We start from the raw sequence: 25,045 nt of genomic DNA, 5'->3' as shown, positions 1-25,045 counted from the left end.
TATTCAGTGTCTGTTTTGTGCTTAACACTGTGCTGGGCATTGGGAAGGCAGCCGTGAGCAGGCAGATGTTGTCCCTGACATCCAGCTTATATGTTAGTAGGGGGAGAGAATTTAGGCCATGAATTAAACAGTTATTTAATAGCTCTGACAAGGGAGTTGATCAGGGGCTGTGGATGAATATAACGGATGGCTGATCTCCTTTGAGAACTCAGGCAAATCCATTTTGAGGAAGAGGTATTCAGACCTGATGGGATAGGAAGGCATTAGCTGGACGAGGGAAGGGAGACAAACACCTTAGGCAGAGAGGCCCTAAGGATTGAAAGGCCACTATATCTCAAGCATGGAGTACAAGAGAAGTGTGAAGAATTGAGGCTGGAGAGGTGGATGGGGATCAGAAGAGGCTGCATCTTTTTTTAATCCCGAGAACAGGGAGACACTATTGGGGTGGAAGCTGGGGCTGGAGGCAGATACTGGGATCAGATGTGTGCATTGATTGGAGAGAGGCAAGTGAAGGCTAGACTTTGTATTCAGGCGATATTGGTGGAGATGGCTGGGGAGTAGATGGAGTAGAGTGGTGTCTAGGAGGTGATGGATTACATATGGGAAGATGAAGAAGAGTTTGGGGTCAGGAATGAGTGTCAGTGTGCATTTTACTTCAGGCAACCAGATGATGGCGCAGTTTACTGAGATGGAGAAAACTGGAGGAAGATGTAATTTATCTGAAAAGGTAGAGTTAGTCATGAGGGAAAGCAGTTTCTATTTTTGCTGTTGCAAACACTTCTGAACTGGTCATCCTGGTTAATGATAACGGTAGCTCACATTAAGACCACCTACTACATATTAAACATGAGCTGAACACTTTACCTGCAGTGTCTCCCACAATGTTGAAAATCCCATGAGCCAGGTACTATTATCATCTCCGTTTTACAGATGAGGAAGCAGGTTTTCAGAAATCCAGAAGCATGATTGTGGCATAGAGCGGATGGTCAAGGTCAGGTTACTTGGCTCCAGGATTCTTACATTTATGCTGCTTCACCCTAGCTCCTGACATCTGCAACCACTTTCCCTAATTTCCATCCTACCCACCCTCTTACCCCCCATCAGAGATGTGTTCTTAACCCTCTTGCCTGCTCCCAGTGACTGGTTATGGCACAGCTGCCCAAACACCTGTGTCATGAATCTCATTCCTCTTTTCACCCTGCCAGGCCCAGTTCTCCAAAGATAGGTCAAAGGCATCATGGGCTTGGTGGAAGAACAAAGGGCAGGAGGATGTGTGTATATAGACCAGCCTTCCTGATACCATCTACATGTTCAATTACCACACTATAGTCCACTTAACTTGCATATCAGCAGAAGAAAGACATGAACTCAGCCACATCCTTTCCAGGGGAGAATCTAGGGTTAGGTTCCCCATGACAAAGGACCCATTACTGCCCAAATAGGCAAACACTAGCCTCGAGATAGGTATGAAATTATTTAGGGTCCCAGTGCTGGCAAAAAGCAGAACTCAAGTCCAGTTCCTCTTACTGATCCTGCTTGATTTCTAGATTCCAGCTCTACATAGGTCCAATTATTTAGGGCTTTCTTCCAGAAGTATCTATTCAACCCTGTAGATACATCAGAAAGATGGCTTCCAAATTGTCTCCATCTTAGCATTTTTCAGCTTTAACTTCTTGATGCCTTGGGACAGTATTTTATTAAGGCATCCCCATAGCCTCCTGGATCACTCTGGCTTCAACTGATTCTGGTCCAGGAACTTCAGGCCGCCTCTAAGCCAGCTGACAGTGCCCCTAACCCTGGCATCTTTTGTGAGTCAGCTTCTCCCTTAGGCAGTGCTGCCTCAAGCCTTAGGCTCATTTACAATACAACTAACACTTGAGTGCTAGCATGTTAACACTGGTTATGTCATTTGACATTCAACCCTGTAGGGCTAGGTGATATAATCCCTTTTCACAGTTGAGGAAACAGACCAGTACAGATTAAGTAATTTGCAGTGTCACACAGTCAGTGAGCAGTAGAACTGGGATTTAAGGCCAGACAGACTCCAGAGCTGATCACTCTGCATGCTGCCTTGAGATCTCTCCATGGGGAGATGTAGAGGAGGAATACACTAGGCTGCCTCTGTGTTAGTCTCCTATCCCCTCAGCCCCCAGATTAAAGCTGAAGGGTCCCCCGTATCAGCAGTGTGTGATTCCATTATGCCAGTCAGGGCTCTCATACCCTCCTTAATATTTATTCCATTTAGTCTTCTCCATAGCCAAGGGTCACACAGATTAGCTGAGTTACCATTACTGTAAGTTAGAAAGGTTTAGCTGCATTTCCAAAAACCAAACTGTTGTATGAGGCTATTGTAGAATTAGCTCCATTAGGGCTTGGTTGGTATTAGCTCTCTAAGATACGGAAGTCAAGCCCAAGATGAACTGTCAGATGCTCATCTCTGCTGCTTCATGGGATAGGAGCAGGAAGAATCTTGGGCACTTCCAAGGATCCTTCCTTGGGAGTGATGAAGGAGGAGAAATGGTGGTAGGGAGCTCTGGCCTAAGCCTGGAGCTCTAATAAGTCTTTTCTAAGCCTCAGCTTAGATCCTTACATAAGCTTCAGTGTCCGACAACCCTCACAAAATGTTTGTAGAATTGTGTGCCCATATGCATTCGCCAGCCAAGCATCCTTAGCATTCTTCAGAGTCTCAAAATCTGAGTGACCCCTACATGGCTTAGAACTACTTGATTAAATAATCTACCAAATCTCCTTTTAGTCAAACCTTCTCTAAGCTCTAGTGCCCTAATGAGCTAGGTAACTTCTGAAACTATTTTAAGCTGCCACAAAGAGACTCCCTAGAATTAGGTTAACTTTGAAAATGGTCAAGGTTATTACAATTCTTTCTATTCCTCCCAGGTTCTTTGAAATCAGCTCCTCCAAGCTGGGCTTATTCATCCATTGCTTTCCTGCCGTGTTCTCCAGAGCTGGCCTCTTGTCTACAGCTGCCCCCATCACCTGACCCTCAGGCCCCTGCTTCACAAGTTGGTTCTGGTCCAGAAATGACTCCTGGAAGGGCTTAGGCCCAGAGAGCCTCTGAGAGCCATAGAGTGGACGCCTCGTGGGAACGACTGCCCCACAGGGAAGGTCTCCATAGAGCCCTGTTACAGGGAATTGTTTTGTTTTGTTTTTCAGCAGATGAGGCAGCAATTCTTCTCTGAGGTCGGCTCTGAAAACAACTGATTGACTCTGGGGAAAGGTGAAGCTGCTGCTGCTGTAAGTCACTTTAGTTGTGTCCAACTCTGTGCGACCCCAGAGATGGCAGCCCACCAGGCTCCCCCGTCCCTGGGATTCTCCAGGGAAGAACACTGGAGTGGGTTGCCATTTCCTTCTCCAATGCATGAAAGTGAAAAATGAAACTGAAGTCGCTCAGTCGTGTCCGACTCTTAGCGACCCCATGGACTGCAGCCTACCAGGCTCCTCCATCCATGGGATTTTCCAGGCAAGAGTACTGGAGTGGGGTGCCATTGCCTTCTCAAGGTGAAGCTGGAGAGGAGCAAATGTCCGTTAAAACTGACCTGGGCCACTTGGAGGTGGGAGGAGGGCTGTGCTTAGGTCAGCCTGCTCAGGCTCCCCTTTTATGCCCCTTTCCCAAGTGGCGCAACCAATGACCAGAGCATCCTCAGTACTGGGTCTAATTCCGTGAGGTTTTATTGTAGAAATGCGGCCCCTGTTGACCCAGGACACCCTGACCACAGAGTGCTGCAGGTGGGACCCCACCTCTAGATCAGCTTCCCCTTCCTGCCTGCGGGCAAAGAAAACTGGGTCCTCGAACCCGGGCGGGACCCATTTAAACTCTGAGTCCCCTCACTTCCCACCCCAGGGACGAAGCCTCGGAGAGCCATCATTCCTAAGTCCAGCGGAGTTCACACTCGGATCCTAGTGGGACTCTCCAGTGCCAAAGAGTGGGAGAGGCGGTAGTAGCCGCAAGAAGACGGCCACAGGGCCAAGGAGTCCGGACAGGCAGCTCGAACCTAGCTGCGCTCGGCTAGCTGCACACTCCTCTTGCCTGCCCCTTGGGCAAAGTAAGGAAGTCAGCTGGCGGCGAGGAAGGCTTCCTGGTCCCGGCGGATGCGCTGTCTTCAGGAAGGCACCCCGGCTGGTCCCGCTGCCCAAGGGAGAAAACCTCCACCAGGGCAGCAGCACAGTTCCCCGAGACCAGGGGGATGGGGACCCTCTGCAGCCTCCTAACGCCTCCGACTCCCTTGATGCACACGGTGCTGCTCGAGGGCGGGAAGGGTGGGGGTGGGGGGGTCAAAGTGCAGTGTTCCCAGGGGCATCAGGCGCACCCTGCCCAGTTCATACCTACTGCTGGTGGCGAGACCGAGACCCGGTGCAGCTACACCGGCCGCATCTTCCAGGGCGCGCGCGCGTCCCGCAGAGAGCGGTCGTGGGGCAGAGCGGCGAAGGCCGAGTGGCGCAGCTGGCAGCCGATGAAGAGGATGACGAGCGCCACGGACAGCAGCAGCAGGAAGAAGAGCAGCAGGTAGGTGGGCAGGTCGGGCTTGGCGGCCGCCCCGTCCCGCATCCCGCGCGCGGTGGCCAGCTCCAGCGGCAAAGCGCCCTCCGCCTTGACCGTGGCTGCCAGCGCCAGGGCGCCGCCTACCGCCGCCTCGGGGCTGCCCGTGGTGTTGAACACGTCGCCGTACATGGCCCGCGGGGCTGCCGACCCCCGGCCGCCTCACTTCGCTTCCATGGTGCGCCCTGCCCGCTCCTCTACGCGCGACCGACCGCAAGCCAGGTGCCTGCGGGACCGCCGGGACTGCGAAGCCCTGGACTGCTTCCTCGCCGCCCCACTCAGTTGCCCTCTCCGCGGGGTGGTGGACCCCAGCGCTCAGAGCTGGACGGCTCGGCACCCGCGATCCCCGGACTTTTCAGGTCTGTCACCGTCGCCACCCACGGTCCTGAATCGGTCACCTGGGTTTACGGCCGTCCTTTCAGTTTAGACCCCAGCTCCGGTGAGCTCCGGGCTCCAGGACACCCCTGGGCTACGGCGGCGGCGGCGGGGCGAGGTGAGTGGTGCGTGCGGCCGCAGCGCGGGGTTCCTGCTCTGCACCTCCAGACACCAGTGCACCGAGGGCTCAGTCCGGGAGTCCCCCGCGGCCTCCCGCTGCCGAGTCTCAGAGCAGTTCTGCAGCCTTGAGTCCCCGCAGAGACACCTGGTGTGCGGCGAGCCTGTCCCCGCTGGCTCCAGCTGCTGCGCTCCAGTCGAGAGCAGGAGACTGAGCTCCGAGGCGGCCCCGCGAGCTCCGGTCCCGGGCGGTGGGGGGCGGGACTGGTGGCGATTGTCCCCGGGGAGCGGCTGCGAACCAATGAGAGCGAGAGAGGACAGGGCTGCGCCTGCCCCGGCCCGGCCTCACATCACTCACGGAAGGAGGGACACACAGGAAGGGAGGGGGGAGGAAAAACACAGGGTCACGGAGAGACAGATGGATGAAGAGCCGATTACAGACCTACGAACAGAGCCACGCAAAACAGAGACAAGATGGACAGCAAACCGATTCGGAGACCAGGCTCAGCCAGGCGTGGATACCTGCTCTCGTCCTTTTCCTGGACATTCTCCCTCCAGGCACAGCCCGGCTGGCTCCGAGCCCCAAGACCGAGTAGTTCTGGGAGGGCCACGAGGCTGAGCGCAAGGGCAGAGGGCTCCCAGAGGAGCTCAGGCTGCTTCCTGGGGACCCGCTCCTCCGCAGTGGAGGGCACCTGTGAGCTCACCTTTTCAGCACACCTGAGCTGCAGTGCTCTGACACAAAGGGCCGGAGGGAGATGTGGCCCACCTGCCTGTAGCAGCCCTGGCAAACGCTTGCTGGCCAGGACAGAGGTGAGGGGTCAGCAGGACCAAGGGGGTGTCCCCTTTCCAGAAGTCCACAGTCTTCACCTCCTTTGGAAGTTTTCCAAGCCTCCCAGATTAGAATGGGAACCATCACCAGCCACCATGGCCCCTGGGTTCTTCAGAAGCACTGACTGCCCTGGGCTGTCATGGTCTGGCGCGGAACGGAAGGAAGCACTTGCCCCCAAGATTCTGAAGGAGGCACTCCCTCACAGGTCAGGGGTGATGGTGCTTCCTTCGCTTTCGCACCCAGGCACCTCACTTCTCACCTGGACCCCAGCTCTGAGACCCCCACAGGGTGAGCCAGGGCACAGCTCTGTCTCCCCCATACCTTCTTCCCCCATCAAGGGGTACAGGATGTGGGAGAGCTTGGTGAGTGCGGGCTGCAGGAACCTGTGGGAAGATGAGTTTATTATTCCCCTCTCCCCAACTGCACCTCACACCTGCCCACAGGCTTAATTAACAAGGACTAGTAAGGTGTGCAAGGCTGCCCTTGGCCAGCACTCATTCCCTTAAAGCCCAGCTCAGCCCAGGAGAAACACCTCTGCAAGCTGTTTGCCTAACATGAAAATTTGTGAGCCTAAGCCCTGACCCTACAGAGTCTGACTGCTTGCTCTGTGAGATGCAGGACCTCTCCAGAGCCCCTCTTCAGTGTTTGCCTATAGTTGTATAGACGGGCCTGTGGGGTGCTTCCCTGGGCGCAGAGGGGGATTGTGTGTGGTGTGGGGAGGAGTGGGAACTGGCAGGACTCAGCATGACCCCATCTGCCCATTACGGTCCTGGGGCACTGCCCAGAGTACTCCAAGGGCATAGGACTTTAAGCTGCTGTGTCTGGCTTCTGCTTAGCCCAACTTCTCATTTTCCAGATGGGAAAGCTGGCTCTGAGAGGGGCAAGACTTTATTCATGTTAGCACAGGGCAGCCTCCACATAACAGTGTGCAGCAGCCGTGGATGTGGGCTACTCAGGAGAGGGGCAGAGTCCCTTTCTCTGAAGGCCTGAGCTATTTGAGACAGCATTCTATTCGGCTAGCAGGATCCTAGGGACCTTATGTGAAACCTGGACAAGCCTCCTCAGGGCCACTGTCAGCCACGGGGAGAGTCAGCGTGTGGATTAACGGAGAGGGGTTTATCCAGGTGAAGCCCCCGCTGTCGGTAAGTCCCTGGGTTCTTTGTTTGCTTTTTAAGGTATAACAAAATTATTTTTAGTTGAATATTAATAAATTCTTTTTCATTAAAGATTGTGCCCATCTGAAATATATACAATGAAGGAAAACATCGAAATGTTTTTGCTTTGTAGCCTCAATTTGTGGTTTGGCCTGGAATTTCCTTCATGTGTTTGGGGAATCATGGTGGCCCTGCTGACCCCGCTTCCTCTCTGCTCTGCCCCCAAGGTCAGGTAAGACACTAGGCAGTGGTGGGAAGGCTGGGTGGCTTAGTTGGGAGGGCCTCAGCAGAATCAGGGACAGGCCTCTGGTTTTGGACTATAAAATAAGGGTTTATGGTGGGTGATTTCTGGCTCTGAAGTAGTGCTGTGTTCCCCCAGGAAGTGAGCACAGAGCAGGGGGTGTCTGCAAGAGGGTTTGGTGTGGATAGAGAGTCCCCACGGCTCCATTGCTTATGGTAGGAGCCGAGAAATCTCTAGAAATGCTCATTTGTCCTCAGAGCTGAGGCTTTTCATCATCATATTGCATTTTGCAGAAGTAACACATGCAAGGCCTTGCAGCCTGTGATTGGAGGAGCTGGGACTTGAAACTGGACAGTGGGCTTCTGTGTCCACACACTGAACCAGGCCACCTCCGATTTAGACCAGTCCCAGCAGCCATGGTTCACAGACCTCCTCTTTCCCCAGGCCAAGCACTTGCTCCTCACAGCAACCTGTGAGATGGACATGCTAGCACCTCCATTTCTCCAAGGAGCAGGCTGCAACCTCGAGAAGCGGTGTCACCTTCCAAGGTCACATGGCTGGGTCTGGGCGCCAAGGAGCCTCAGACTTGGCAGCTTGAGCTCATCCACTCAGTTTTTTTTTTTTTTAATGGACTTAGAGTCTGTACTCATTTTGTTTTAATAATTGTATTTATTTATTTTTGGCTGTGCTGGGTCTTCACTGCTGCACCGGTTTTTCTCTAGTTGCAGAGAGTTGGAACCACCCTCTAGTTGTGGTGTACAGGCTTCTCACCGCGGTGGCTTCTCTGGTCGCTTGCGCTTCAGTGGTTGCAGCACTCAGCCTCGGTAGTCGCTGCTCCCAGGCTCTAGAGCACAGGCTCGGTAGTAGTTGTGGTGGAGGGCTTTGTTGTTCTGTGGCATGTGGGATCTTCCCATCTCAGGAATCAAACCCATGTCTCCTGCACTGACAGGCAGATTCTTTACAGCTGAGTCCCCAGGGAAGTCCCCACTCAGTCTTAAGCTGCTTTTTCTACTGAGAAACTTAGCAAAGAGAGTATGGTCAAACTGCCTTTCCTTTTGGTAAAGTTGGAGGAGGTCTTTTGCCCTTTTGGGTGGGGAGGGGGGTCCTTTGGTCCAAAAGTGGGCACTGTTTCTTTTTGGAAAGTTGTTCAGAGCCCTGGGAGGGCGGTCAGGTTCCCTGAATATTCCCCAGCAGGAAATGAAACAAGACTGGTGCTGAGTAAATGCAGAGGTGAAGTTTACACAGCTTTTTACACAGGCCAGAGCGACCTTCCATTAGGGAGCTTTGTGTGTACCCATACATCTAAGTCGGGAAAGATTACGAAGGGGCTCGGAAGTAGGCTTTGACAGGCAGAGGTCGCAGGGCTGGGACCCCGGCAGGACCTCTTCCCCATTATGTGGTCACTGAGGGACACAGGCTCCCTCCCCGCTGGCCTGTCTGCCAAGAGACCAAGAGGCGATGGTGCCTTTCCTGCCGCGCTGGGGCTATTTGCTAGCTGTTTAATGGAAACTGGGGAGCCTGCAAGCATTGCAGCCCCAGGATTTCATAAACTGTGCCTCTCCGGCGCTCTGTGCCTGGTGAAGCTGTCTTTTTTTCTTCCTCTTGCTAGGGGAATTATTATTAAAGCACTCAGCATCACCAAGAGGCTGGGGTGAAGATCAAGGCTGAAATGTTGCCGTCTGAAGTTGGAGTTCATTGCTGCCGGCGTGGGTCTCCCTGTGAATTACTGCGTGTATTCAACTGCTGTGGACTGGCCTCCGCATCCTCCGTGAATGCTGGTGAAGCTGTTGCTCACAGACCTCTAATTCTAACTATCACCCCGGCAACGTTTGGTTTTGCTGTTTTGGTTTTGTTTTTGAGATGACTTTGGCAACTGTTGTGGTTGGTAACTGAGGTTGCTTTTTAGAACGTCCATTTTAGGAACTAAATAACAAGTAGGCCAAGCCCAAGCTCTGAAATGAAGTGATTTTTCCCAATGGAAACAGGCAGCAGTGGGCTTGGAGAATGGTCAGGTCAGGCCTTGTGAGGGCTTGCAGTCTGGTTTGTGGAGCGGGAAAACTGGAGGAAGGATGGGGAATGAGGGAGAGATGACTCTGGAAGGAGAGAGCTCACTGAAGGGATCGGATCCCAGAAAAGGGCATCTCTACCTCTGTCCTCTGGTCCCACGGGCCTGCCGGTCTCTCAGGATCAGAGGGTGGGATGCAGAGTCAGTGAAGCAATCCCTGGGCTGCCAGGGACCTGACGTGCAGGCTGGGGGTGCTGTCTCTGACTGGTGGTGGGATTTCTCTGGATGTTTTTTGGACAGTCTCACTGGTTAGTCGGAGAAGGCACTGGCTCCCCACTCCAGTACTCTTGCCTGGAAAATCCCATGGATGGAGGAGCCTGGTAGGCTGCAGTCCATGCGGTCGCTAGGAGTCGGACATGACTGAGTGACTTCACTTTCACTTTTCACTTTCATGCATTGGAGAAGGAAATGACAAACCACTCCAGTGTTCTTGCCTGGAGAATCCCAGGGACGGGGGAGCCTGGTGGGCTGCCATCTCTGGGGTCGCACAGAGTCGGACATGACGAAGCGACTTAGCGGCAGCAGCACTGGTTGGTGCCTCAACATCCTTCTCTTTGGTCTCAGTGACATATGACCTCACCTGCCTTTCTGGGTCCCTGGGTAGCCTCCAGCCAAGCGGGTTCCAGTGACATAAGACTTGTAGGTTACTGGGACATGTTGCCATCCCTGGGGCCCCATCACCTAGACTCCTCTGGGAAGGTCAGGGGTTTGCCTGAAGGTGAAACTGAACTCCTGCTGCTGCCTGGCCTAGCCGGGTGTTGGGTGGAGTCACCAGTTGGGTCACTGCATGCTAAGGAAAGACCACTGCTCTGGTCAAGGATGGGAAGCAGGCTGAAGCCAAGTTGGAGCCAGCATATGCCGAGAGGGACAAGACTGTTGTTTGAAATCAGTAACCAGACTCAGGGACACCTGGGCTGGTGGGGTCCCGTGGTCCCTGTTCCGGTATCATGGCATGGGGTACTTGGCCTGTGAGGTTACACTTGGAGGGACACTGGGGCCAAGAAGTTGTGACAGGCAGCAAGGCTGGGTGGGTGTATGTTCAGTTAATGAAGAGGCACCCCAACCCACCCCACCTGTGGCACGTTGGAGAACTACTTCATGGAAGGGTCTGGAACTTGGTGAGGCCAGGGCAAACGAACTCGGTCAGGAAGGTTTAGGACACACTCGTCATGTGGGATGCAGGATTATGTTAGATAGCACAGGGGTGTGGTATTAAACAGCATTGAATCACACGATGCAAAAATTACTGTCTTGTAATCACCTTTAATTATTCTGATGATGGCAAGAAGAAACATTGATTTTGGTCCTGGGTCAGTTCGGATCCTCTGAGAAGCACGTTCAAGAGATTTATGGGTAGAAATGCCTGTGATGGAGAAAAGGCATGGGAGCTGGAGTTGCTGGAAGAGCTTTAGGTATCAGTGCAGGTCTGACACCTCTGAGAGGAGAGGGGGAAGGAAGGACTTGGTAAGAAGTACCTCTAACTAAAAATGTCTCATCCAGGCCAGTGGGGCGGTGGTGGTGGTGGGCATTGTCAGAAGAGCCCCATCAGGCAAGATGTGTGCAGATGTGTGTGCAGCGCTGGGCTCAGAGGATGGTAAAAGGGTCATCTGTCTGGGGCTGGAGCTGGGGCTGGTGACCCTTTACACAGGGCTCCTGAGGCCTGGAGAGAGGGGCAGCTGCCAGGGTTGAAGTCCAGACCAGACTCATCTCTCCTTGGAAGACCCCTGCCTAACCCCCAGCCCTAGCTAACTCTTTCCCTCCGGGCTTTCTCCTGGGTGGGTGAGACCAGGCAGCCTCCAGCTGTTTTCTGATGGCTCTGATGGGTGTCTCAGATTCAGTCTTCCAAGGATGAGAGTTACACCCTCCGAGTCTGGGCCAAGGTCAGAGCCCAGGGTCGCAGCCAGACCCCCTTGAAGCCAGTGCTTCGTGTGGTTTTTGGTATCAGTTTATGCATGTCCTGGGCAGCCTATTGTGGCAGGATCTTTTCTCTCTAGTTGTCATTGGACAACAGTTGTCTCTGTCTAGTTTCCACAGGAGTTCCTACTACCCCATGCTATCCTCTGTGGTCCATCCTTAAGGGCAGATCCAGGTTTTGTGGAGCCTGCAACTGTTACATCTTAGGGGCCCTCTCTGAGAACAACAGCACAAAATTAGATTTTAAAGTAAATATTTATTTAGAATGAGAAACTGAATCAAAAGAAATTTTAAAAAGCTGACCAAGATCTAAAAATACAAGAAAACAATCCAGACTGGCTTCTGGGGCCATACCCTTCCATTCTCACATTCCTTGGTACCTGGTGTGGGGTGACAGCTCCATACAGGGTCCCCCCTCTGATCCTGCACCTTTGGGTCTAGACTCCAGTGAGCTGAGGCAGTGGGAGTGTTCCTGAGATCCCCAGTGGAGAGGGCTGACAGTACCTTGCTTCCAAAGTAACTGGCAACCCCTTAGTTACATGCGCTAACACTTGGAGGAAATGTATTTCTAATTCAGCCTCCTCTTGGCTGGATCACCCAAATTTCCATGGTTTCTTCAGCACCACACCACCCGAGGAAAAATGTAACTGGGGAATTTGGAGGGGAAAACAATAGTCTTAGCTGTCGCTTTTGCAAACTTTATAAACACACAACAGGTCAGCATGAGCTGGGCGGGGGCCTGAAGCTTAAGCTTCATAGCCTCATGGTAAACCCAGCTGAAGCCATCCTGAATGTGTCCCTTGCCAGAGGCGACCCGTTATCCTTAGATCTTGCCTGAGTCAGTGACGTACAGTGGCTCCTACTGAGCTTTTTGAAATAAAACTCATTCCCCTTAATTTTTTTTTTTTCCCCTTAATTTTTATTCTGGTTGTAAAAGTAGTATTTGGGCATTACTGAGAAAATACAGACAAGGGTAAAGGAGACAGTGAAAGTCATCCTGGAATAAAACCAGTTGGCAAACAGTAACAATTTAGAATTTCACTCTTCTCCCAGCCCCTCCCAGGGGTTTGACATGACATTGATGTCGACAGGTTGGAACATCCAGACATCAGCATGTCATGGGCAAGTTCCTCCTTTCGGTCTGACTGGTTGCTCTAGAACATTCTTGATTGCCAGACTCTATTATTTTTCCTACCCAAAGCCCTTTAAGGCTCAGATGAGGGCCTGACCAGAAGTTGTGGCACAGCTGGGGGTCTTGATGAGCTAGATGCCTATTTTGGCTGCAGCACATTTGAGAGGGTGGGAAGGGGTCTCTGCTTGTTCACAGACCCAGATCTGTGAGCTGAAGGCTGGTCCTGCTTCCAACTCTGTCTCAGATACCTGGTATAGGGTGTGGGCAACAGTAGGGGCAGGGGATTTACCACTAAGAAGAACTGGGAAGGGTCATTAGGCATAACCTTAGGGTTCAGGTGTGGCTGAGCCTTTGCCTGGAAGGCATAAGGGATGGCTCAGGTGATCTGTAACCCCACCCATGGCCGAGGGCAGCACTAGCTAGAAAGACTTGGTCTGAGTCAGCAAGAAACTCTGGGTTTGGGGCCTGCAGGGAGGCATGTCTCCAACTCCTATCATCAGTATATCCTTTTCTCGGCTGCCCCAGAATAAGCCTCCTGGGCAACCTGCAGGGAGGCTGGGCTGGGGCTGGGGAGCTTCAGCCGGGCACTGAGGGGCTGACTGTCCTCTCAGGGGTTGAGTCCCAGCTCTGCATGGACAGGCATGCCTCCCTACTACCCTCCCATCTCAAGGGCCAGGCTGCAGACCTGGTTCTCTTCTAGAGGAGACTCTTCCATGGTGGCGGGACCCTGGCAGCTGGTCCGGGCTTCCCACAGACCCTGTCTTCATGGACACAGATCCTGAAGCCACTTCCTAAGCTGACGGGAGGTGGGAAAGGAGAGACATCCTCTGACAACTTTTTCCATCCCTGACTAGAATGAGGCAGAAAATCCAGGTTTACACAATTTTGAAGAGTACTCTTTCAGAAATAATTAGAAAATTATTTCTAAAAGATTATTCCTAATTTCCATAAAAGATAATTATGTTTTCATTTTTTTCTTCCAAAGTTTTAACAAAACAAAACAAAAAAAAACAACTAGGTTTCTCTCTCATGAAAGTCCTGGGGATCCCAGTTATCTTAATTTTGGAAAAGTCCCTCCCTACCGCCAGTCACTCCCGTTCTACAGCTGCCCCTCAGGCAGGACCCTGGGGATGTGGGAGATGGCTTTCATTTCTCCCCTGTCCTTCCACCTCTGGGCGGTGTCATCTTGTCCAAGATTCTGGTCAGAGACTATGGGCAGAAGGAACCAAGGATGTGGGGTCAGGCCAGAGAAAGGGCCCCTGCCTGAAGAAACAGCACATTGGTCAGGAAGAAATCTGAGAGAATGTCCTTGACGGCGAGGGAGGGATGAATATGTCCATGGCCTGATTCATGAGGAAATGTGATTATTTTAAAAAAAAGTTTTAAGTGAGAGAACTGACGCTGTCCTTTAAGTGGCATTTTAAAACCTAAATTAGAAACTACATTAGCATTGCCATTTGATGCTGAGGCACAAGAAATTTGACCTGTTCCTTCCCTGGGGCTCAGGCTCCCAGGTCAGAAGTTAGGGGGTCTCCATCTGGGAGGGTTTCTCCTAGGGAGTCATGTGTGGTCCCTATACCCCAGTGCTGCTGGGGAAGGGGCTTCTCCCACCACTCCCTAAGGAGGCAGCCTGCGGGCTCTCTGCGAGATGGGAGACGTGGGCTGGATGACTGGGCATCATCTGGCCCCTCTTTGAGAGAGCCTTTGAAAATGACACCCCCCAAGATACAGTGTTGAGTGGGTTTTTTCAACTGGAACCAAAGAGAGAAAACAGGAAGATGCATGGGAGTGTTAAGGGCACTTGAGATACGCCAGTCCCCCGTCCAGCCTGGCTGGGTCTCGAGTTCATCCGCCCAGGCAAGACTGGCAGTGTCCCGCGCCGCCCATAAGCGTTGCTGAGCTGTGCGGTGGTGTTCTCGAGAGACCCACTCTGTTTCTCCTCATGGTACCCCTTCTCCCCAAACCCTTCTGAATCACCTGGGAGCTTTAAAAATGCAGGTCCTGGCCTCAACCCCAGAGATCTGAATCTAGCCTTTGGAGCTGGGAGTGTGTGTGGGGGTGCACGCGCATGTGTGTTTGTGTGTGTGTGTGTGTGTGTGTGTGTGTGAGAGAGAGAGAGAGAGAGAGAGATGTCCTCAAGCGCTGACCAAGGCGCCCCCCTGCGTGTCCTGACACCGGTGATCCTTGTGAGGCAGATGGCAGTCAGACTGTCCAACATGAACTGCCTCAGGGAGTGGATGACAGATTTAACAAAGGAGTCAAATGATCGGCTTTTGGGTTTCAGAAGTCGAGGCCTGGTTAGGTTTGGAGTAAGACATGATGAGGAAGGGGAAGGCTGTGGCCAGCACGCATGGTGCCTTTGGGTGAACTGTAAAGAGGTGTCTTTCTTCTTGGCAGGGCAAGGGCAGATTTTAGCCTCTGAGAGAGCCCTCACCCACAGCAGGCCACACACACATACACACACACTGCTCTGCCATATGGGGTATTCCTGTGCAAAGGCAGATTTCCCCATCCCTGAAATTGAGAGATCTCCTTGATCTTGGGGCAGGGTCTGGTCAGAGGTGAGGCGAGCAGAGCTGGTGGGGAGATGAGGTGCTTAGATGTTTGGTGGGTCCCTGGGAGGGGGCACGGGGCCACTCTGCTTTGGAACAGAGGACAGAAACCCAGATAGTTTTGGGGAGAAGAGGGAGAGACCAGATAGCTTTCTTAGGTAGAGCTCTAGGGAAGAGGCAGAGGCCCCAGGATGTGGACGGCTCCCCAGCCCCACCGGGAGCGAGGCAGCAGAATGGCTCCTGAGAGCTCACCTTAGCACGCTGTGGAGGAGCCGGGGGTGGAGTGTGGGGCACAGCTCGCTTCCTCCGGCTCCGCAGTGGTTTGGAGACTGAAGGAGGGCTTGCGTGCCCGTGCTCCGAGAAGGCCACGAGAGTGGCAGGAGGTATCTGAGGCCGGCTTTTGGACGGGAATGAGGGTCTGTGGAGCAGGGACTTGCAGGACTGACCTTTCAGAAGCAGAGAGAACAGTGGCGGTGGACAGAGGACCACCCACCTTCAGCTGCAGAACTGAGCGCCAGGACCGTAGGTGTGGGGACTCAGGACTGAGACTTCTGTCACTTCAGGGGACAGAACCTCACAGAGATCAACTAATGGGAAAATAGCATGACATTCTAACCCACTTGAGTTTGTGGATTAAGAATGATAGACTATGCAAAGAAAATCATAAGTAAATACTTCCTAATAATGATCTCTGCATGGTAGGACTAAGGGCAATTTTCATTTTCCTCTTTTTGAGTGCTGCAGCTTTGAAAATTTCTCCAGTGACCGTGTTTGCTTTTTAAATGAGAATAATAATTTTTTTGAAAACACTAACTTGCTTTTTTCCCTCTCTCTCTTCTCTGGGGTTCTCATTCCTTAAGTGCCTCATCCATCATGCTTACTTCCACCCCTCTGACCTCCCCTCCTTGCCTGGGCCTGGTAGACACTGGCTGAAGATGGGGCTGGAGTCTAGGAAGGCAGTGGTTCTAGTCGGGAGTCCTAGAGTCATGATGACACTGATGATATCACCACCAAGGACACTTTTCCGTCCTCTCTGCAACCATTTAAGAGGGTAGCAGCCAGGGATGTGGGGGGAGAGATGCTCTCCACATTTTTCTGCCTTGGAGAGACTGTCTCTCCATCCCCTAGGCAGGTTCAGGCTGAGCTCTGCTGAGCCAGACAGTGTGGGCTGGGCCTCTGCACTGTCCAAGCTCCCAAGTAGCACTCTGTCCCAAAATCTGCTCCTCAGGCCCCTCCAAGCCCTTGCTCAGAGTCTCACTCTGAAACTGCAGGCAGAAAAGGCCCACGCAGGCCAATCAGGCCACTTCAAGAGAAAGGGAGATGATGACAAGCCAGTGGGGCCGGTTAAGGCATCCCCACCTGGGAGGGGGGCGTGGATGAAAATAGAACGGAGGCAGGAGAGGGGGTGGCTTAGTGAGCTGGAGGGCGAAACATGCTGATTATTAAAGAGCGAATTACCTGGGTCTAATTACAAGTGCACTTAAACATCACATTGCCTCCTGATACACAACGGAAGTGGCTCAGATTCTATCACGAAGAGTCAGAAAGGGTGATAAAAATAAAAGATGGATCTCAGCCCTGTGTCCTTCCCCTCTCTTCCTTCCTGCCCGTCATTAGTTGTGGTAGGAAGAGGAATGCCCACCCCCCAGCTGACTTGCTCAGCCTGGTGGGAGCTTGGAGCTTTCTCCCTGTCCTCTGTTGGCAGAAACTGCCTACATAGGGATGGCAGACATGGCACGATGAGGCGTCCCTCCCAGGTGGTCCAATGCCAGGACATCCAGGAAGCTTGCTGTCCTCACTGGGGCAGGTTGTGAGCTCAGAGTTCTGCTCTCTTATACCAGGTGGACCCTGACGTCCCAGGACAGAAGGGGAAGGGACCCTGCCTGTGGCCCTGTGCAAACATGACATTTCCTCACTTCCAGGAAACTGGAGACCAAATCCAAACGAGGCCATCCCTGGAGAAGGTTATTACTCCATCCCTTGTCAGTGTTTCTGGTCCCTTGATTGAGTTTTCACTTTGTAATAATGCTGTTTAATAATGGTTATGCAGCAGAAGATAGAGTGGTGTTGAGCTCCTCATCCCTACTCTGTTTCTTAGTGCCTGCAATGTTTTATCCCCCGTCTTCTCTACATGTCCAAATCTTACACATCTTCCAAAGCTGGATCAGTCCCGCCTCCTTGGTGCAGACCAGAGAGCTAGCAAGAGCACTGGATCATGTGTCCCGGCCCCATTCCTACTGCCCATCATTCAGGTAACTTGATAACCATGTTGTCTGGCAAGGGGACTTCTGTGACAGTGTCCTTCACACTCGGCCATCAGAGTCACCCAGGAGCATCTTAAAATACAGATTCCTAGGCTCCACTCCCTGTCTGTCCATCTACATTATCAGCGAGTATCCTGGGGGATGCTGAGGCGCGGGTCCTAGAACTGCACTGAGAAATGCCCTGCAAATTGTGTCCTTCCCACCCCAGGCTGCCTCCAAGGACAGGGCTTCTACACGTGTTGTCCAGCTGAAGGGCACCCCTCCCATTCACCTGTGTTCATGGGCACCCACTCTGTACCCAGTCCCATTCACTGGGCTCGGGGCCCCCTGCGGTTAAACTTCCACTCAAGGGGGTCCTTGCATTACATAAGCTCTTTCTAAGCAAATAGGGTAACAAATCCTGCCCTGCCCACCTGGCTGGATTGTTGTTTTAATTAAGTGAGATCAGGGATGTGAAAGTGCTCTGAGAGCTATAAGATTGGGAATCAAAGGCAGAGTTATCTATGCCCACTAGGCAATGATTCACTGACTGCCTTGTGACATTTCCTCTGCACAGGCCACCACACTTATTAAAAATCTCACAAATCTACTTAACTGCTCCCAGCTGAAGGCTTGGCTTTGTTGAGTGGCTGCATTCAGCTTGTTCAGCAAAGCCTGCATCCTTCCACAAGATGGCCAGGGCTGTTTTCTAGGTTTTCTATTGGTGGATAGAAACAGGATTTCATCCCAGGAGGGGCAAAAGTAATCCTGGTAGTTGGGAATCCTTGCTGTGGCTTCATTAACACCTGGTGACTTTCATTCTTGGGCGGTTGACTGAGGCCCCAGGAGTAAGTCATCCTCTTGAGATGGATGGGTACGGTTCCTCTCCTCTGGTGAGGGGTCCAGGCTGCAGTACCTCTGAGTTATCTGTTGCTTGGGTGAGACGCCATCTCAAAACTCAGTCGTAAGGCAACACTTTATTGTTTCCCGTGATTCTGTGGTTGACAGGCTTCAGCTGGGCGGTTCTGCTCCCCGGGGCAGACCCCCTCCCCTCCAGCTGAGCGCTTGACCCCAGTGGAGAGGCCCAGAGGCCTCTTTTTCTCTGGGCTTCTGAGCTGTGCAGCTGAGCTTCTCTGCGAGGGCAAACCCGTGAGCACGGGCTTATGGAGCCACGGCTGGTGTGGAACTGGCTGCCCCGAGTCACAGGACCAAGCCTGGCGTCCACACGGGAGGTGGGTAAGCAAAGGCAGGCGTCCCCAGAGGCGTATGTCCTGGGGGCCCTGATTGCTCATTCTCCACAACCTCACTTTCTTTCTTGGGAGGTCACCCCAATACGTGGTGGAGCAGGGCAGCAGCCAGGCCTGGGTTCACCTGCCCTCTTTCCACCGGCATCAGGGCTGCTGGGCTTGGAGGCCTGGGGTGTGACTTGGGGGAGGTTACGGACTCCCACTCCTGTGGTCTGTGTCAACGGTATCTTCTGTCCCCGGGCGACCACAGCCTGCAGGGAGGAGCTTCAGAGGCCTGGCAGGTAAGCAGTGTCTCGGAACCTTCCCCGCTGCAGTAGCGCAGCTTCACACATGTGGCCTCTTTCTGGGTGTAGCCTCCAGAGGGGCCTGTGGGAGCCCAGCACAGGTTCCCAGGTGCCATGAAGATGGAGCCACAGACACGGTCACTCTCCACATCTGCTTGGGTTGGGGCAGCTTCACACACGTGGCCTCTTTCTGGGTGTAGCCTCCAGAGGGGCCTGTGGGAGCCCGGGACAGGTTCCCAGGCGCCATGAAGATGGAGCCACAGACACGGTCGCTCTCCACATCTGCTTGGGTTGCCTCAGGTCTCCATCGCCAGGGGACCCATGTGGCAGTATGCATGGGGCTCTGCCTCTGCCTCCTCTGGCCAGAGTACTAGGGGCTTGGGCCCAGACCATTCTCCCCTCCAGATACCTCTCGTCATGTCTCTGACTGAGTGGTGGGTGCCAGGGATGACCAGTGGAGGTCTTGTCATGCCTTGGGTCACTTCAGAGTTGTAGGCGTCTGGAACCCTGTGGGTAGACGCGTACCGGGGCTGTGTAGGGGCTGAGTGCTCCCTTGGTTTCCTCATTTTCTGTGCTTTTGTCTTAAACCAGCAGCTCTGTTTTCTGGAAGAGGTCCCTTCTGTTTCACCTCAGGCTGACTCTTTCATGTCATATGTATGCAGGGAGAGGACAGATGGGAAGGTCTTTAAGAATCAGCAAAATGGCATTTCTACCCTTTGGGAGAAAAACTGAGGATGTGTCCAGAGTGACTAGAATACTGATCCGTACCAGCCTTCCCCTTGCAGCCTCAGCACAGTGGGAGTCGTTCAGCTCTGAGCTGGTGCCCGGGGACCTGGAGGCTCAGAAGTGGAGGGGGTCGTCACAAGACACTCTGGCCCCCAGACCCAGGGCCTTTGCCGAGGCCCCAAATGCAAATTCTGTTCACGGTGCTGGTGACAGTGATGATGCTGGGAGCGCCTTTACGTGAAGACGCATCTGAAAAAGCAACTAGGTGTGTGTGTGTGTGTGTGTGTGTGTGTGTGTGTGTTTCCCCCAGAATATTCACCTTCAGCCAGGCTGCACAGGCCTTGGGGGCTTCTAATTTAGTTTGGCAGGCTGGGGAGCCGCCAGAGACTCTACTTTGCTGGAGTGGCTGTCTTGTGATTGATTTGAGCTGAGAATGAAACCCTGCGGCTCTGCTCTGTTCTCTCACTGAAATGATCAGGAGTTACTTCCTCCCTCAAGGAGACTGACCCAGCTGGGGTCTGGGGTGGCCACTGCTCCCCCGGCACCACCGGTCCAAAACCTCTCACCGGTACAGATGCTGGGCTTCATGCTACTCTCCATGATCTAAGCTCGCCGCAAGCAGGGCCGGTCCCCCACGTCCAATATTCAGTGGTATTGATGCCTATGTCACTCGAGTGTCCACTTCACCAGCCTGTACCTACAAATAAAGCTACATTTCCTATTTACAGCAGGAACCTCGTCAGCTACAAATTGGTCATCCTCAAACTGTTTGCTGGTTATTTGCGGGTCTGAGTGGTAACTGCCTCCCAGACAAGGGTGATAACTGTAGTCACCGTCTCTTCTCCCTTGTCTCCCTTTCTGCTTTGCCCTCCCCGCTTGGCCTCCCCACTATGCACTTCTGGCAAAGCTGTTGAGAGGTGCCCCACTGGGGCCACTGTCCACCACAGAAGTGCCCAGGGTATCAATTCTGGATCCTTCCAGAGCAAAGCCTGGGCAGAGCAGAGAAATGGGTCCTCTCCCAGTCCTGAGTTGCACCCATCTCCTGGCCACCAGAGCAGCCAGTAGATCCAGCGTCTTGGGGTTTCACTCTTGAAGAGTTTAGCCAGCCTGATGCCATCACCCACTGTCCAGAGCGTCACAGAGTCTCAAGAGGAACAATCCTGGTAGTTTCTGGCCCTTGCTCCTCTAACTGCAGAATTGCAAAACAGCCCTGGGGGGAGGGTGGGACAACTACATCATAGAGTTCTTTCTGTGTTTATCAGGATTCTGAGGATGTAAATAACACCCAGAAACCCAATGCAAACTGGCCTCAACAAAAATGGGACTTTATATGGCACCAAAGGGCTCAGGTGGTAAAGAGTCCACCTGTAATGCAAGAGACCCAGTTTGGATCCCTGGGTCGGGAAGAGCCCCGGGGGTAGGAAATGGCAACCCACTCCAGTATTCTTCCACAGAGAATCTCATGGACAGAGGAGTGTGGAGGGTTACAGTCCATAAAGTCGCAGAGAGTTGGACATGACTGAGCAGCTAACCACCCATGCACAAAGCTGAGAAGGCTCCTGGAACAGGCCCCCAGGTGTAGGAAAAGCTACAGGAAGAGGGCATCAGGGCTAGAATGTGGCATAGCTCCGCTCTCCACCTTTCCTCTCCTCCCTTCCCTCTTTTTTTCTCTTCTCTCCCAGCTCCTTCTGACCTCTACTTCTTCCATCTCCTTAATTTCTCATCTCTGACCTCGCCGGCAGACAGCCTGTCTCTGTGTGGGGGGAGAAGTGTCTACCGGAGTCCCAGATTCACATTCTCCTGTTCAGCAACCTTACTGGGAAAAAGGAGCTCTCCTTCCTAGGGTGCACACGGATACCAGTGTCAAGGCAGGTGTGTGATCGCCCTGCTCGGGGCTGCACACGGATAGCCATCTCAGGGCAGGTGTGTGATCGCCCTGCTCGGGGCTGCACATGGATACCAGTGTCAAGGCAGGCATGTGATTGCCTGCTCGGGGCTGCACACGGATATCAGTGTCAAGGCAGGCGTGTGATCGCCCTGCTCGGGGCTGCACATGGATAGCCATCTCAGGGCAGGAGTGTGATTGCCTTGCTCGGGGCTGTGTTGGATTCAGGGGCACAGGGTCCTCTGGTGGGTTGGGTTGAGGTTAGGGTGAGATCTGCTTCCAGCCAAAGAGGGGGTCACAGCCAGTACGAAGCCTGCACGACCCTGCCCTCCCCTGCCATGCATCTGCCTGCCCCCCTTCCTCACCCTTACCCGCCAGCACATGGGGCCCTGGAGGTGGTTATGTGGAAGGGGCTCAGTTAGAAGCTGCGTGTACTGTGAGTGCTGAGTCTGCACCCAGACGCCTGAATGGGTCCTGGCATGCTTGTCTTTGGATATATGAGGGCTTCTTTGGCCTTCTGCTTCTCCAGTGCACTGCAGGGATAGGCAGGCCATTGGCCTGGGGGTGTGTAGGATCAGTGCCATGGGACCACGGCCTCGCCTGTCAGCGGGCACAGCTGATGGGCTGCTGGGTCCAGTTATACCTGATGCAGATGCTCTGAGGCTGTGGAATCCACACTTTTTAATCATACTATAGTGAGAGTGCCCTCCTCCCTGTCTTGCTTGCCCAGGGGAGCCCCGTCCTTGCCCCTCCTCCTCCTGCCTCCCTGGATGCCCAGGTGGGGCAGGTGGGCAAGGGCATGGCCTTCCGGCTGTAATCCCATCTCTACAGCCAACTTGTCCTCCACAGACAGGGCCAAGCTGCCTCAGCCTCTCAGCTCTCAGACCCTCCCCTCCGTCCCTCTCACGACCCTTCTGGATGAGGAAGAGTCCTGACTCCTCAAATACCACTTCTTTCAAATTTTTTATTCTTCCTTCAATCCTCTCTTTTCTTTAAAGACTCAGGCCTTTGGGAGCCCAAGCCCTGGACACCTTTCTTTTTTTTTTCTCCTGTCATTTTCTCCCTAAAATGCAGGTCATGGGCCATCCCTGTGGCTTGACTGTGGTGGGGAAGCTGAGGGAGAAAGCTGGGGCATTTCTCCAGGAAGAGCCAGCGAGGCAGCCTCTGCTCCCAGGCAGGGAGGAGGTGGGGGACCTGGGGAGCTTGCTGTGTCTGCAGGGAGGGTGGAAGGGGCTTTGCTCTTTGGTTAAGCAGCCTGGGCTGATTGACATCCGGGTGCTCCTCCTAGAGTCCCTTCCCTCTACTAGTTCACCCTTCAAGGGATGAGGGGACAAGATGGGATAAACATAGAATGGGGCGTGGCCTCCCTGCCCCAGTGGAATCAGAACTCCTGTCAGCCTCCAGGAGCCTGAGCTCTACCCTTTACATAAGCATTAATGAACACTTTGAGGAGTGACAGGCTCTGGGGCTGCTGCTTATTTTTAACCAGACACTGAGTGGGACAAGGTGTCTCAGCCTCCCCCAGGCAAGCAGACCTGAAGGTGTCTTGTCAGGGGCTCCCCAAGCCCGGGGCTGCTGGGAGCAACTTCTGCAGAGTCACACCCGTGTTAGGGAGTCTCCCCGGGTCTGAGCTCTACTGGCCAGTTTTTCATCTCCGGGGCCTCAGTGGGACGGGGGGAGATGCTCTGTGATGGGCAGAGGGGGCCGGCTGTGCTTTCTCAAGTGTGTGAGCTCTTGTCCTTCAGGAATAGCTTTGGACACTAATTGCGGGTTTTTGCCCAGGAAATGTTACTAGGATCTGTCACGTCCTACTAGCAACCATCAGATGGTGACAAGTTGCTGGAGAACTTGCTGCTTAACCACTGGTTACCCGGAAGCCTGGACAGGGCTACGTCTCCCGAGCCCCACATGCTCAGGTTACAAGCATACACTAAAGTCACAGAAATCTGAAGTCACAACTGACAGAAGTGCAGCGGGCTGCACAGGGACGGGTCGGGCACTTTGGGAAGGGTGAGTCTAGGGGCTTTTGGTTTCTTTCTTCTCCTCTCTGTCCCTGTGCCCTTCTCAGACTCCATTCTTCTGCCTCCTGTTTCATTTTTCCAAGAGCTGCTTCTCCTGCCTGGCTAGCTCCATAGGAGCCAAGGAACTGGGGGAAAGTGAGGGAAGTTGTCAGTGCCTGGAAAACCACTGCACGCCTGCACCTGGCTCCGGGTTGATGGCTCCGCCAGCCCTTGGTTCCCAGGCCTCCCCAACAGCCTTCCATGTAAGAGATGGCCCTCCCCCACCCCTCGCCCCTACGAATCAGTTGGGTCCATTGAATCTCTCCTCTGGCAGCCACAAATCCGTTCCTGGATTACCATCACCCCCAGACGTGGCAGCCAAAGCCTAACGGGTGCTGCTAGTTTTCCTTCCCAGTTTTCAATTACTCAGTGGGGCTTGTTTTCCTTTTATCTCCCGAAGGGGCACATTGGAGACTTAGGTTTGATAGGAAAAGGGCATCCCAGGATTTGAAAATGGGGTTGCTGGCTGTTGCTGGTAGAAGGCAGATAGGGAAATTGCATAATGCATCTTAAAATGTTGATTAGCATTTTGAAGTCAATCTGTGCAGTATCTGAAAGGAAATCGTCCCTGAAAGTGTTGGTCATTTGTACCCGCAGTTGGGAGGCTGATGTGCTTTGTGGGAAGAGTAATTTATGTATCCTCCTCTGGACACACACATGCCCCATCCTTGGTACTTGTCTGGGGACTTGGGAAATTCTACTGAAGGGATTCAGTCCTCATCTGCAGGCCTTGAGGGCTAGGGATGAGCATTTGAGAAAAACCTCAGGTATTCTCTCCATAACGACACACATCACAAAGACAAGCTCCTGATTTGATGGGAACTTCAGGACTGGCAGATTCTTTGAAGTCCATTCACAGACCTCACATGGCCCCCAGGTAGAAAACTCCTGGAGCGGAGTTTATGTCTGTAAGGGCCCCTGCACACACAGATAACCCTGGTCCCTGTTGGGTGCCTGTGTATCCTCTTGCTGAGGGTTTTCTTGCCTGGAAGGCCTGGGTTGGAGTCACATTTCAGGACAGCTTCTCTAGTCACCCATGTTGGCTGCCAAGGCGCAACAAATGTAACCTTTCTCTCCCCCCACCCCCCAGCCCCTTAGAAATGGGGACGATTTAGCAAAACTGGGCCTGTTATTCCTTATGGCAACAATTAGCTGGGCTGGGTGTCCACGCCCACTTGAGGTAGGCTGTGGATGTCTGGCTTGTCACAGCCTCTCCCTGACACCTCAATGCTGGAACTATTTCAGTTCTCTCTATCACACCATTTGGTCTGCATTGTTTTTAGAGCAGGAATAAGTAAACAGTTTATCTCTGAAGATATACTGCATATCACAGAACACAAGCCCCTCATACGTATACATATAGGAAACATTCATAGTCACACACGTATACACACACCCGGGGTATCTGCAAGGCATCTGAATTTGAGACCTTGATCCTCTTCCTCTTCATAGGGTTGTTGTGAGGGTTCAGTGGACGGATGCCTGCAGAGTCCTCAGCACAATGCCTGGTACTCAGCAAGTGCTCACTCAATACAACCAGCTGGTGTTATTAGTAAGTGATTCTTCCCGCCCAGCGGCATCTTCTCCAGCCAGCTCAGACTGGGCGTTGCTCAGGACCGGGGCGCCCTCTGGTGGCTACTGTCTTTACTCACACATCAGGTCCCTT

At 53.2% G+C, this 25,045-nt stretch overlaps 1 protein-coding gene across 1 annotated transcript; it reads right to left on the bottom strand.

The window, feature by feature from the left end:
* Positions 1-3,664: 3,664 nt before the first annotated feature.
* On the bottom strand, positions 3,665-5,252 carry SMIM32 (small integral membrane protein 32). Its single transcript, XM_043465440.1, has one exon. It carries the CDS (start codon positions 4,685-4,687, stop codon positions 4,376-4,378), a length of 312 nt encoding a protein of 103 aa, XP_043321375.1. The 5' UTR covers positions 4,688-5,252; the 3' UTR covers positions 3,665-4,375.
* Between the last annotated feature and the right edge of the window lie 19,793 nt (positions 5,253-25,045).

Source organism: Cervus canadensis, chromosome 4 (genome assembly GCF_019320065.1).
Source record: "Cervus canadensis isolate Bull #8, Minnesota chromosome 4, ASM1932006v1, whole genome shotgun sequence".
Lineage (NCBI taxonomy): Eukaryota > Metazoa > Chordata > Mammalia > Artiodactyla > Cervidae > Cervus > Cervus canadensis.
This window is presented reverse-complemented; position numbering and strand designations above follow the sequence as displayed.

Coding starts and splice junctions, on each gene's coding strand:
- SMIM32 (XM_043465440.1), bottom strand. CDS start 4,687: ATGTACGGCGACGTGTTCAACACCACGGGCAGCCCCGAGGCGGCGGTA.